Source organism: Falco punctatus (assembly GCF_963210335.1).
Source record: "Falco punctatus genome assembly, chromosome: 5".
NCBI classification, from domain to species: domain Eukaryota; kingdom Metazoa; phylum Chordata; class Aves; order Falconiformes; family Falconidae; genus Falco; species Falco punctatus.
Genome location: NC_137584.1, coordinates 49567252 through 49581730, shown reverse-complemented (window position 1 = coordinate 49581730; position 14479 = coordinate 49567252). Strand labels below are relative to the sequence as shown.

At 43.4% G+C, this 14479-nt stretch overlaps 1 protein-coding gene across 3 annotated transcripts in view; it reads right to left on the bottom strand.

Annotated features, from left to right (window-relative positions):
- Positions 1–14479, bottom strand: part of SYNJ2 (synaptojanin 2) — an 80838-nt gene that overhangs the window by 6945 nt on the left and 59414 nt on the right. The window contains exons 19-27 of one of the 3 annotated variants that reach the window (XM_080388461.1): positions 14148–14366; positions 12983–13061; positions 11588–11756; positions 11064–11216; positions 8329–8463; positions 7020–7132; positions 6209–6317; positions 4662–4864; positions 220–2806 (exon numbers count right to left, since the gene is read on the bottom strand). In XM_080388461.1, coding sequence (XP_080244587.1) covers positions 2015–2806; positions 4662–4864; positions 6209–6317; positions 7020–7132; positions 8329–8463; positions 11064–11216; positions 11588–11756; positions 12983–13061; positions 14148–14366 — 1972 coding nt within the window. In that variant the 3' untranslated portion in view covers positions 220–2014. Of the gene's footprint in view, positions 1–219; positions 2807–4661; positions 4865–6208; positions 6318–7019; positions 7133–8328; positions 8464–11063; positions 11217–11587; positions 11757–12982; positions 13062–14147; positions 14367–14479 lie in introns of those variants that run through there. The other 2 variants (XM_080388462.1, XM_080388463.1) reach the window with 2 other exon arrangements.

The window sequence follows — 14479 nt, the reverse complement described above, 5'->3', positions numbered from 1 at the left end:
TCAAAATCTCGGGTGTCTGAGAAGCACGACTGCCGGCTCGCTAACAAACAAGGAGTGACTTCATTGTGGAGATCGTCTGCTCTGAGCAGCAGGACTTCATGAGCCAGCCCACTGTGGTAAGTGACCTATAGACTCGCCCGAAACACTTGCCCTATAGGCTGTGGTGGAACAGGGAGTAAGTGTGAGGGAGAAGCAAAACAGGCATGAAGGATTACTTGCCTGGAGTTTCTGCAGTGGCTAACAGGGGCTGTTTCCCCTGGCTGGGCTGTCACGGAACCATTGGACATGATCATCTTTCAAACCTTCTGTTTGCAAGAACCTGCAATGAACAGATTATGGTAGTTAGTCTTACCCTGTGCGTTGCAGCTGCCTCCCGGCTGCACCCCTGTGTGGCTGGATGCACAGTGCACCTGAGCAACAGCCGCCTACGGCACCGCGCGTGAGCCTTCAATTTGTCCTCAGTCTTAGATGCGGTGCCCAGGCCTGGTGCTGTTTCTTAGCCTTCCCAGCTCATGCTCTGTGATCCTACTGTTTTTCAGGGTTGCCTGGCCCTCTGCTGCAGCATGCATTTGCCACAGCTGCTGAGGTGGCTGGGAAGCACACGGCAGCTCCTACCCTGGTACAAAATAAACAGACTGCATAGCTGAGGATCAGCAGAAATGCATAGCGAGAGCAACCAGCCTGGTGGCCAAGCTGAGCTTTACTGCGAGTGGGCAAACTCATTAGGCCGTAAGCGACTGTTCCTCTCCGCAGGAGGGTTCTGCCATTCCCAGTCACGTGTGTGTGGCTCGGTTTCAGGATGTAACACAGCCTGCGTTGCACATACTGTGCATAAACTTAGGTTCCAAGACCAGCTCTTTCCTCATCTGCACTGTGGAAATAAGACTGGCAATGGCATTTTCTTACTACGAAGCAGAATGGGAACAGGGACACAAGTACTGAATTACTAAACTCCCTTTAGCATAAGACATGAATATGCTAATGACCGATGTCATCAGCTGGGCACGACTATTCCCTGTACTCCCACAGTATTTGCACAGGTAATATACAAGCAGCCTATAGCAGTTCTTCAAAACGGGGCTGTCACTGCCCACGTGCTCTTGCAGTGTGAAGTATGGTGGTTGGCACTGACTTGCTGTGAACAAAACCCAGGGTGAGTTCTGGAACCTAGTGGTAGAAAACGAACTCAGGAGGCCTTTGATCTCGTTGTAGGCTGGAGCCATGTTTTGAGGGGCTACCCTGGCCTTCCAGACTCGTGGAGGCATGTTATTACGGCGCCAGTAGCAGCACAGCGCTTGGAAGAGGTCTGTTGTAATATGGGGCTTTGCTTGCCTGTCTGGAGTAAAAACGCATTTCTTGCTGATGCCTGAGCACCGCTTCTCATGGTTCTGCTTTACAGCCTCATAGTACACACCTTTCGTTTTACTTTTAACACAGGAATGAGTTTAATAAGTTAAGTACTGGGGCCAACACTGCAGACTAGTTAAGAGCTACAAGAAGATACCGCCTAAGCCTTGTTTCCACAGCAGAAACTTCTGTAGTAGAACAATATCCGTGTTACTGCAGTTATACTGCTGCATATTCCCCGTTTGGACGTTTGTTCCAGAATAACTAGCAGTCAACTATTCAAGATAAGGGTGCTTTATTTCAAGTGAGAGAAATAGATTAATATATGTAGATTTCAGAGAAAAATGTTTTTCGTGATGTCTTTTTTCCATACCTCATTACATGTTCTTATGTATGATTTGTACCTGAAATGAAATGAAACATCTTAAGGTAGATTAATAAAAAGAAATAACTTAGAATAAAGAATGTTTCAAATAAGCTGTAGATAATGTTAGGTTGTATATACTCTATACACTTCCCTCCAGGGGCAGTATTTTTAAACATGACAATGAAATGTAGCATGGGCAGATGATCCTATTTCCTTAAATAAAAAATAGTTGTGCAAAAAATTAATTTTTATTTTGCATCATAATTGTGATTTCTGCAGGAACATTAAGGGGAAAAAATCTTACAATTCTAAATCAGTATTTGGCTTCAAGGTATTTTTGTTTTGTTCGAAGACAAGCAGTTTGTTGAACCCTTCTGACAGTGCACTGCTGTCTTCGTCATCACTAAATGTAACCCAGTGACTGAAATCTTTCAAGCTGGGGTGTTTAAATTTTTCTGGAGTGTGTGCTGGAGAAGTGGCTGATGTTGCCTGTATGGAAAGAGGGCAGGAAGAATCCGTGTCCAGGTCCAAAAGATTGGTGTTCTCTGGAAGGGAGCTGCTATCTGAGAGCTGTGGATGCTGGCCACCTGGTACCGAAGGGCCCTGAAGGTTAGCCATCAATTCTGTGGCATTTGGTGCCAACTGCTTAGTTGTGTTGTTTTCTGGGCTGGCAGAGGATGCAGGAGCAGAGACAGCAGCCTGCACAGGGACACGAGCATCCTGAGCTTGGGAGCAGCATCCAGGATTGTTGTTGTTGGAGTTGAACATTAACCCACTAAAAAGTGAGTTGTTGCTGCTCTGTAAAACTTGCAGATGAAGAGCTGCAGGAGCAGACTTCTTTCTTCGTGGTGGCACCTTTGGGGCAAAGGAAGCGTTGTGGGGAGGCAGTGCAACGGCCTCAGCTGTGCTTGCCGAGGGGGGCTGCCTTTCGCTGCTCCCCCTGCTCTCCTGGGGCTTCCCAGGTTGTGGTGTTCTGGGTTTAGGTACTGGAGTAATCCTGGTCGGACTAAGAAGAGCTGTGGCTTCTAGACCAGGCTCTGGCAAGCCAAAAGGAGACTGTGCTTGGTCAGATTGTTCTTCTGTAGGCATGGCCTGAGGGGGAAAAGGAACAAGAAATTTGAGAACAAAAATGTCACTCTGAGTCACTACTAGTGCTAGTCTTATTGGTGGCGTTACTGAGAAAAGCTGGCAGTACTGGAAGAAAAACAAGCAGTACAAAGAGGAGGCTTGACAGCCTGCACTGTACCCGCTTGGGTCTGCTCTCATGCATCGTACCTTGGACCTGTGTTCATTTACAGAGTCTTGTATGAGGACAAGGACCCTACAGCCTGTGTGAGAAATACATCTCTTCCATGTTAGGACTTCGCTCTGGGCCAAATTAACAACAGTTCTGAAGAGTTACTTATTCGTTACATCTCTCTGCTGATTAGTATTATTTAAGTAAGAATGCACAGGGAGGGCTAAATAAATAGGGAAGGAATTCTTTACTGTGAGGGTGGTGAGGCACTGGAACAGGTTGCCCAGAGAAGTTGTGGATGCCCCAGAAGTGTTCAGGGCCAGGCTGGATGGAGCTCTGAGCAACCTGGTCTAGTGGAAGGTGTCCCTGCCCATGGCAGGGGGTTGGAAGCAGATGATCTTTAAGGTCCCTTCCAACCCAAACTACTCTATGATTAGTACTAGCATATATTCACCAGTTATAAATACATAAATAACCAGAGCCCAGCTTAGTCCAGGAGGGCAAGAGCTGCTTCAGATTTCTCACACTTTGTGTGACTGAATGAAAGCATTTTAGTTCTTAATAAAAATATACAGGCTTTTTAATGCAGTCAGAATATTTAGTCAATATTTCATGATGGACATATCCCCTGCCACTTCTGTCTATATGCTGTTGTTAAGTTCCCTACATGTGCTTGCATGCTTTTTTAATGATAGAGGTGGACTGGGTAGAGGTTTTCAAGTACACTGCTCCCATCTGAACTCACTCAGATGGAGGAAGGCATAGAAGTCTGAAGGAGAGTCAAACTGAAATAGATATATTCCTGCAGGAGATCTCATATCACTAACTAACATCCCTCTCTGCTCCTTTCAGGAGTGCCCTGGGAATGGCGACAACATAAACAAAATAAACAGACCATTCCTTGTTACGGAATGTTTAAGGAAAGGGCATGCACTGCGCTGTGTGGGTTTTTTTTCTTTTGTGAATCTGCTAAGTAGACATGGCACAGTCCATTATAAAGGATGAATGCCTTTAGAAAGGAAGGTGAGGCAGGAGTCCTAACAAGTTAGAACAGAGCTTCCTAGCAGAGGTTCTGTCAAAGGAAGAGTATAAAAGGTTTTACCTGTCTTTCTCTTGTACTTAAAATTGCTTTCACCATTAAATAATCGTTTTAACAGCTCTAGAGGTAAAGAACTATTATCTACATTGCAGAGACCTGACAGAGATTAAAACTTGAACACCTACAGGTTTGTATTTTTAAGAACCTGAACTCTTGAGTAGAATCCAGAATTCAAAGTGAAAGGCTGAAACAAGGTGTGTGAGAAAAGCGAGATGTCTCTGAACAGCATACTGATGAAGAAACTGCCTCAGATCATTACAGAGCAGACCAGTCATGATCTGGTCAAAAATAAACACTGTGATAACGGAATGAGTCTTAAATCCTGACAAGGTTTAGACTAACCAGAAGAAAAATAATGAAGTCTAAGAGAATGGACCGACAAATAGAAAAGCTGGATACGGCTGAGTAAGGAACTCAAGGCTCTGTTTCCTTCCAGATCTTTCTTACATTTTTATGCCTTGGTGACTACAATACACAGAATCATTTCGGCACCTGATGGCTAAGAATGTTAAACGACAGGACTTCATGCAAACTGTTTAACAGCCCACCCCTCCGGCCATTGGTCGCACTGTGTAAGGGAAGCTGGGTGCACTTTGCAGTAGCTATCGTACATTGTCCACCTTAACTCCGGCCCTTTGTAGAGGTACTGGCTTCTTCGCAGTTGGAACTTTGGGTGGTGGGCGATGGGGCACAAGCACTGGTCCCGCCTGTGACCCTTGAAATGATGCTGACTTTGTGATGCTGGGAAGAGGCTCAGGTTTGGTGAACATCTGGTTTCTAGTTAGAGCAGGCTTTACTGCATCTTCCTGTAGTCCTGAAAAGCAAAAACAGATAGTGTCTTGGCCTGATCAGAAGATAGCTTCAAGATAATTTCTTTCACAATCATGCTTCCAAAATGTGGATACCTAAAGGGCCGGCTCGGGCCAGGAAGGTAGGTTTTAGAAATAAAGACAGACCTTTGCAATCCTGTTACATTTGTAAGAGACAGTTAGGGAAAAACTCTCCTATCTGAAATAATTTCATGCCAAACCAGCAGTGCTGTGCTACCATTTAGCCAAGTGCAAAAAACACTGACTGGGAGTTCAGGAGTACTGGATTCAAGTCCCGAGTCTCCTTTTGCCCTAGTTTCCTTACCTGGAAAATCAAGACGATGACACCAAATGCATCTTGTAAAGTACTTTGGGAAGAACTGTAAATGCCAACTGGTGGTACAGCAGAAGGGAGTGAAAGTGATGCTGACCAGATTAGTTCCCTTACCCACACGGAGTGAAATGCCGAATGTGAATTTCAAAATAAATGGAGAGTAAACCTAATTTCAAAACCAAATGAACAGAACTCTCCGAGGAACAAACATCAAGATGCCTTTATGAGATTTCTAATTAAATCTGATTATTCCAGACTGCAGTTGCTCTATTTACAAATGAAAAGGGATGTTTTTCTCTTAAACTGAGAGCCTTGCAAGCTCAGGTAGCTATCTCAGAGTCATTCTGCATTCTTTCTCATTCATACAGCATCAGCAGAAAGACTGCTTGCCACCCTGGAGGATATACTCACACTGCCTACGTTTCAGTACCAAAGCTAGTTTCCTGCTCTAACTTGCAAGAAGCTCTCTTCTCCAGGGATTAGAGAGCGAGCCTAAACACAGAGTAGCCTTTTAACTTAGCTATTCAAGCTAAAGTGATGCAAGCTTCTATCTAGGTTACAACTATACTTGCTGGCCAAATGTGAACAGAATCCAGGTTATTTCTCCCACAGTTGTATTTATTCTCTAGTTCTGCTTGGAACAGTGAGCATTCACTAAATAGAGCAGCAAATATCCTTTATGCAACTCTGAGCTAACACAGGCACCATCAATTTAGTAAGATCCTATCTTTTATCTTTTAATTTTTCAGACTAAATCTAGACATAAATAACCCAAGGTGCTTCTCGTAACAGGTTCTACAACAAAATATACAGCTTGAGTCATCTTGGGGAAAAAAAAGTTAGTATTATCAAAACTGACAGAGAACACCAAGTACAATCTTGCAAGAATGTGTATGTCAGCGTTCAGGTGAGTTTCTGAATAGGAATACGTGCAACTGGGCTATGATGGGATGGATGAATACACCTACAGTTTTCTTTATTTAAAGATTTTTAGAAATCAGAAAGCTGTGCTTACCTCCTTTAGCTTCCATAAGACATCTAATAGCTTCTTCTGCTTCCTCAGCTGTGGTGGTTTTGATCTGCTTGACATTGTAAGGTTTACTTATTCCAGTCCGGACTTTAGGCTTTAAAAAAAAACATATAAGAATGAGTAATTTTGAGAGAAGTGATTTTTCTTGTACACCTGTAATCTTGCAGCTAAGCTCAAGATTACAAAAAAAAAAATTCTGGTTTTGCCAGTGGCTATTCAATGATGTATAAATACTACAGAAATGGTGGGGAGTCTTTTGGCAGATACTACATCTTTGTTACCAGCTGACAGACAGGCCAGTGGCTTACTGCCACAGCTAGTCCCTTAGCCATCCCTTGTTCAATACATTACGGTTCTTATCCAACAAGACAGGAGTGGGGAGGTGTTTCCACATTCTGGTCTCTGTCTCCTGACGTGGCTAGAAGCCTTGCTGGCTATAGTCAAGACTTCGTCTGTATTCTGGGCAGTAGCATGGCCCAGCAACAAAGAGGTTTGAAAAGAATTAAAGTGTATTAACATAGTGTTGAAAATTCAGGTTAGCATCTGTCAGAAAGCAGCATGTGGAATAAACCAACAGTGCCCTGGTCATGCACCATTCTCTTTTGCCCTCTTTGGCCTTTCTAATTCTTGGCAATTTAATAATGTTTTTCTGGTGTCTAGCAGGTCCTACAGTCTAGTATTACAGTACAAGAAGTTCATCTTAGCATTTCCAGCTCAGGCCTGTGGTGGCCTTCCCTCCTTCCTTTCATGACAGGTGTAGACAAGCTAAGTGGCCGCGCTGAATGGCAGAACTCACTGGCTGCTGAGGGGCTCCAGGTAGCAGCTTTGCAGTTGCCAGGATGGAGCAGGTGGAGTGGCTTCCTGGAGAGAGGGAACCATCTGAGGGGGACTTTTTGCCTGATGTCGCAGCTGAAAGCAGAATAAAAATGGCTTTTTTACATTCAAGAGCTGATAAAACATTTTTTCTGCAATGGAGCAAAACCAATGTGCTCAGAAATCGTTTGTGATAAATAAAAAAGACACTATCACCCTCCCTTCTCCTCCAGGGACAGACATATTAGGCAAGACCTTCTTCCTGGAGGACACCAGGGACCTTGAGTCCCTCTGCCTGAGTGCCAAGGGCCAGACACTTTAATCTAGGAGGAGTGATGGGCTGAACTGTTGCTCTGAGGTGAAAAAAAAAATCTCAACACTGAATAAAATGCTGAAATGTTGAACTGTTTCAGGAAGCAGTTTCCTACTTAGTCTTGCTTTCATTTAATTAATTTGATAACCTCAGCTGAGCACTGCATTCCAGGCACAGAAATACAGACACTGGTGGTGTCGCTTCTGTGCAACAGACTCAGAACTGAATGGGAATGATCCCAAAGAACTCATCCTCCCGCAGTGAGTCTGACAGAACCTTTAATTTAAGACTGGGAAATATACACAGAAGAGAGACTTTTGGGCTGCAAGAAAAACGTGATGTATAGCTTGTGTCATACAGAAGGCAAAGATGGTTATGCTGATCTGGCAATTAGCATTCATCCAAAAGTAGCCATAAAAAGCACTGATGGCATCTCAGGTGGGTAGAGCTTAGGTAAAGAGCGTCACTTCCCCTCTGTGCCTCACAGAAAATCCTAAGTCACTTTGCATTTCTTTCAATAACCACAAGAGCAAGAACTGCTTGCAAAGCAGAAAAGGACAAAAATGAGTCCAGAATGAGTATTTTATCAGAGCTTTTCAAAATGAAGGCTACAATTAAGTCAGAAGCAAAGAAAGTGTAAGAAAACAGTGACTTCAGAACTCAGCAGGCATAAACCCTGATACTTATTTTTATTGCCACAGAGTGGCTGGTCAACTCACTAACCTGAGTGATGAGTTAGTATGAAACATATGGGCCATTCCATCCTCACTAAAGGCTTTTTTTTGTGGAGTATGACATCCTAAAGACAAACTTCTCCCGTTGCTAATGGCAGCCATAGTCAGACTGAAACAGACCGGGAGGCAAGTACCTCAGCAGCCTGACATTCCAGAACAAGGTATTACTCACTTTGTCACCCTGAAATGGCAGGCAAAACCGTTCAGATGGGGCTACCACAGCATTAAAAAAGGGTTAAACTCACCAGGAGGGGGAGGCCTCTGTGGTGGCTGAAGTGGCCGAGGCCTGGTAGGAATGGAGAGAGACCTGCTTGGGGTCCGGCGGTGGCATTCCCCACTCGCCTCCAGCTCCTGCTTCAGATCGGCCAGGTCTGTATCATCTAGGGAAATTTTAGGAAGGATCTGTATTAGATACACTGGGTGAGACACACCAAATCTGAGTGGTCAGGACAGAGGCCAGCCTCAGCCAGACGACATGGCTCCTTTCATACTGTTCTGCTCTCCCCAAAGGTCTCCCTGCTCCCGCTCCAGGAAACATCTACCCTTTTGTCAAATGCTTCTCTCTCTCCTTCTCCAGCATTTATTAGCTGTTTGCATCTGATTTCAGGGTTACTAGTCACCTTGTTAGATTCTGCGCTTTTCACAGCCAGATTTGGTGGCAACCTGCTCGCGCTCAAACTGTGTCACGGCAGCCACGAGGAGGCTAGTTCATGTCAATCCCTTGCTCTTACTTCCTGAACACAGGAATTCTCTCTGAGGGTTAAACAACTGAGGTACTCACTCAGGAGAACTGGGTTTGTGCCAGAGAAAAATTCCTCTGAATGGCTCACTCATCACATCTCTGCTTTTCAGCAACATCACCTAACAGGTACGCTTGCCCCAGTCTGCTAGCCCTTGCCTGCACCTTATATGCCTAGGTAATTACACAGTCCTTCATCCCATCTGACAGCTGGAGAGGCAAGAAGTAGGGATTGCTTTAGTCTCCCAGTCTGCTACAGTGAGGGCTTTATTTCAGTTCCCTCACCCCAGCACAGCTGCCCAGCCATGCAGCTCTGTTCTTTAGGGCTCCAAAATTCACGGGGTGTAGTTTTGTCCCTGTGGTTTGGAAAGGATGGGGAAGGAACTGTGTACCAGCAGCCTCTCATACTTCAAGCATTTTTACACAAGCTCTTGTTTGTCAGAAAGCTGTGCTCTGCAGGGAATACCGAGCTGCCTCACAGTTTCCTGCTCCCACTCAGCAGCGGATGGCAGCCACAGAGACAGAGCCTGTGATCCGCCCAACCCGCCCTCCCCCATCTCTCTGTATTTTCAATACTTCTAAGCTGCAGATACAGGCTCATCGGTAGGATCCAAGGAGTCATACAGGCACCTAAAAGCACAGCTTATAGCAGTAACACTGAACACAAGGCAAAAACCAGCCATCACCATTCTGTCCTTTCCCCTAAAAGGCTGCTGCTTTATGGCAATAGCTCCTACGGACATCAGTTTCATGCGGCTATGCCCTTCTCTGACCTCAGAAACACACATACACACTGTTCTGCCCGTCACTGGTTTCCATCTGTGTCTAGCACCAGCTATACAATCATCATACCTTCGATTAGGAGTTACTCAGGCAGAACTGGAAGCTTATGGAGGCATCTGAAATTGCAGAGACTTTCAAGATGGATTGAATATATCATACTTTGAGTTGTGTGAGATCATGATCCCACCATGACCTCCTTCAAACTACACTTCATAATCTCCATTTACTTTGTGATGTTTCTTGTGGAGAAGAGCTAGTGTGGGTGAAAAGAATCATTGCAATTCTCTGTAGCTAAATGAATCATCACACAGTAGGCCAGAGGTGTTTGGAGGGCAAGGCATCCTATAATACAAAGTGATTGGCTTTAGAGTATTTAATAATGACAGATTACTCCTTGACTCAGGGCTAGGTTTCTGGGTCTGGCCACGCTGCACCCAACCTATGACTCAAGGTGGGCAAAAAAGCTGCGTATCACTCTGGTTGTTTGGAAAATCTGTCTGCGTCAACTTACGAATTTCATTTAATCTTTTTGAACTCTACTTCTGGTTCAACCTTTGAAGGTATTAAAAGTTTTCACTTTTATGACAAAGCACTTCTGAGACAGTGCAGAATGACAGCTACTGAATCACTTGCTGTCACAATGAAGTGTTTAATACGTGACCCAGCCTGTCAGTGCTTGGTCACCAAAGCATGTCCTGATCACATTCCAGTGTAAGACCACCACTGGTTTGGCTAGTTCTTGCTGCAGTTTTTATCAGTATTCTCTCCACAGCTTTATCTTCTCTTTACTGAGTCATTTCACAATAATGTGCAAACAAGCCAGCTGACCAGGAAAAAAGGTAACACATTTACAAAGCACTAAAAGAATGAATAAACCTGTTGTGTGAACCTCAGCTTCTTCAGAAATAAATGAAATGAGAACAACAGAAAAACTTTAGGCTTCTTTGAAGGAAGTAACTTGAACACAACAACATCCCGTATCGCCCAGCTTACACATGACTGCAGTGCCACAGCTATTGCTCAAAGGACAGAGCAAAGCCCGTCACTGAATCAGCAGGATTCCTTTGGTTTGATTTTGCTCTGGCCTTCACCAATAAGAAAATAACGATTTCTTGTTTTATGCTCCAGTGCCAAACATCATGAAATGAACAAAAATACTTAATTTCTCCAGGCTATAAAAGGAAAACAGCATTTCTCAGCATTCGTGCCTTGCCCTGGGCTAGAGAGACAGAGGATCTAAGCTTTATTATTTGTATTGCTGTTATGCCTAAGGGCCTCAGTGCCTAAGGGCCTCAGTTACAGTCACTAACTCAAGGGGGGCTGAACACGAACATGTGCAAAAAAGATGATCCTTATCTTTGGAGGACCTACAATTAAAATATAAATGAACAGGGAAATACAGACAAAAAGAGAACAACAAACCTTCAGGTCTTACTTTAAGGAAGGTAGATATTTTACCTTTATACAGGCGCAGGTTTTGTCCAGATTTGTTTGCAAGAGCTATGGATGCAAAATGTCCAGAGCCTTCAGGCATATCTTCTGCTGTGTCTGCTACTAGGTGTTGACACAAAGCATCATCTAAATAATCATCTTCATCCTCCACTATATCACCTGAATTAAAATATTAGACAACAAAGAACTAGTGAGCAAATGCATTCTCTGTCTCTACTACCAATCAATGAATTTAATATACAGGTTGTGCAAACTCCTTGTGTAATCTGTGTATTTCATTCTATACAGACAACTGTATAGACATTGGATTTTCTAACAAGTAGTGTAACACTAAATTGGCAGGACAATCTAAGCAACAGTTCTCTGCCTAGGCACAGTGCCAGGTCATGGCTTTAGTTATAATCCTATTTTTAAGAAGTGTGGCTTCATTACAAAATAAGATACCACTGACACTCATACTATAACTTCTCTGTGAAGGCAAAGTCCATGAAGGAATTTCTCACAACTTAGCTCAGAAACCTGCTGCTTACCTTCCGAGTCATAGTCCAAACTTGAGAAGTCAAAATTTTCTTCCAGAAGACAGGAATTTGCTGTGGGGGACATGGGGACAATGCTGTCCCGTTTTCGAGCAATTTCCTCCTGAAGGCCCTTTAGCCAGTCCTTAGTCTTGGGCCGGATCTTCACTGTTCTGCCTTTAACCTAATGCAAAGAAAGAATTGTTTCCCCTTTGCCAAGCAACTTCATGAAATGAGAACACCTGAACAGAGTAAGCAAGTGCTGCCAGTCCAACTGCTTGAGAAACCGATGCAACTGAAGCTTCATTTCAGAAGCTAAATGAAGAGGAAGCACTCCTCCTACCCCCGTAACCAAGTTTTCAGACTGCAGCAATATTCTTGAAAGAAAATTAGCTTCACAGCACAAACACATTGCTGCTGCATTTGGGAAATACTTGAGAAATAGGTGAAATATCTAATATCAACAAAACAATACTGTGATTGTAATCATGGTGTGGGACGGTTCCAGTTTTGAGTCAGTAGCTTTAAGAGTTTGCTAACTGATCCTGCCATCTGCAAGCAGACTTCCTGCTCAGAAAATCCTAAATATGACGGCTGATGTATATGGAAAGTATATTATTAAACAGATTAAGGCCACAGCTGCTTATATGTGTTGCTCCTTGACATTTGGGGCGAGATGTATCCAAGCCAGCAGCTTTGGCAGGAAAATTAGTTTGCCAAGTTCCCAGCACTTTCACACACTGTGCACATTTTGGTCCGTGCTATAAATTAGATTAATGAAATGAGCCAAATTAAAAGATAAAACTCCAAATAAGAAAGAGGAATGAGAGTTAAATCCATTACTTCAATGTTAAGTTTACAGTGCAGGCCCACAAACAGTTTTGCCAGCATAAATGAGGGGGTTGATGAGTTTTAGAGTATGTGTGTGGGAAGGAAGAGCAGGGGATGGGAAGGTAAACGCCTACTGCTAGTGCTGAATTTGCCATGGAGGCCAATGAATCATGTTGTTCCAGCATGATAGAAGAAGTTTATTTGATAGACTTAAGAGAAACAACAAAATTTCCAAACCACAATTGTGAGAATGCTTTGGCAACAGTATGAAGTCACACATAATCTCAGAAGAACTGCTTTAAGTGCCAGAACAATGACTGAGTCCATGTATTCTGCAATGGTATCAGAGGCCAGACCCTAAGCACTGCTTAGGAGCTCTAAAGAGGAGTCACCTCCTGCCCTCCTGAAACTGAAATACTGCATTAAAACCTCAGTGGCTGTGAAAGCCAAGGACTTTGTGAGCACTAAGTTTCCCTGAAATAATACTAATTGATTTAGCTAGAAACTCAACTATCTCTTTTCTAAGCAAACCTTTGAGAAATTTGTCATGAAATTGCTATAGGTTTAAAAAAGACTTACTTTGACACCATCTATATCCATAACACGAAGAGCTGACTTGCTGTCTGCAAATGTCACCAGCATTTGACCTCCGCTGATCCTAGTGAAAAAGGCAGAGGAGAGAAAACAGTGCATTTTACTTCACCGTTGAATAAAAAGCCTTAAAGGCAAGCATGATAGTTTTGTATAGCTTTGTATTTGGTTTTAATTATATTTTCCCCACAGCTACTTTTTGGGAGCAAGTGATCTATGAATTCCAGTTGGGCACTTCCTCTACCCCATCCCCCCTTGTGTGATACCCATGCTCCTGCCATACTAACTTCCATGGGTCTGCATATCCCTCACCTCAGAAGACATTTGGTGTTCCCAAAGACTAGTATACCATCAAGCTCTAAAGCAATTAAAACCAAAACAAAACCACCAAAGCATGTTCTTTTCTTGCTCCTTTTCTTTGCAAGCAAGGTGTTCCTGCTTCTGTTCCCATAGGGCTGCTTTTGAACACTCAACTTACATTTGGTATGTCATAAAACCATACAAAACAACAGGTCATCAGTTTTCACCATTAATAAACGGGTCAAATACAACATACACAAGTTTCTGGTCTTGTTTTCCAGGTTAGCTGTCAGACCTTTTGCCTATATTTCTCAAAACAGAAGCCTTGTAGCTACGCTGGAGTCCTGTACAGAATTGACCAGAATGAAATTAAACTGCTCTGCCAGAAGGTATCGCACTCTCCCTCTCAAACTTGGTAGGTGATAGAACTGCGAGAAGCTGTACTATTAACAAATAAGCAAAATGACCCCCAAAAGAAAGGTGAGCCAGCAAGGAAATCCTAGTGAGTGTGAAAGAGAGCTGGAAGAGAGCAGACCTACTCGGAGTAAGTGAAGCAGGGCCCAAGGACCTGCCAGCAGAAGCAATGCATGGCAATGGGGCCTGAATTTAAAGGTGATTATTCACATCAAAGCTTCTGCTTTACGGTGCTGTACTGAATAAAATTCTCCTTCACTCAGCCAAGACAGCTGTTAAGACTATTTTTTTAACAGGTTGAGGAGAGGTAGAATATATTAAAAACACTTGTATTCAGCATACTATTTTCTAAAACAAAGTTAATTTTGTCAGGACAAAAAGGGGATTTCTAGTCTGTGTGTTGGAATAGATGACATGCCATTTCCAACCCCAAACTTACCTGACCAGAACAATAGTGCCATAATCCTCAAACATTTGCATAAGCTCTGTACGCAAGTCCTCAGGGAATTCATTTGTCTCTTCAGGTGTTGGTGATAGCAGATTTACCACTACTGTGGCATCCAGTGGTCCCTGGAAAGATGACACTTCCTGGAAAACACTGTCACGGGCTGCTTGATTAACTTCCTGAACTTCCACTTCTACAATAGCTAACACTGGCCTACAGAAAACAGGAAAAATGCTGATTTAAAATTAAGATCAACATCACCCAGTAGGAAATGCTTATATAAAATTAAAATCAATGTCAAGCAGTAGGACAGGTAAGCACTTAGT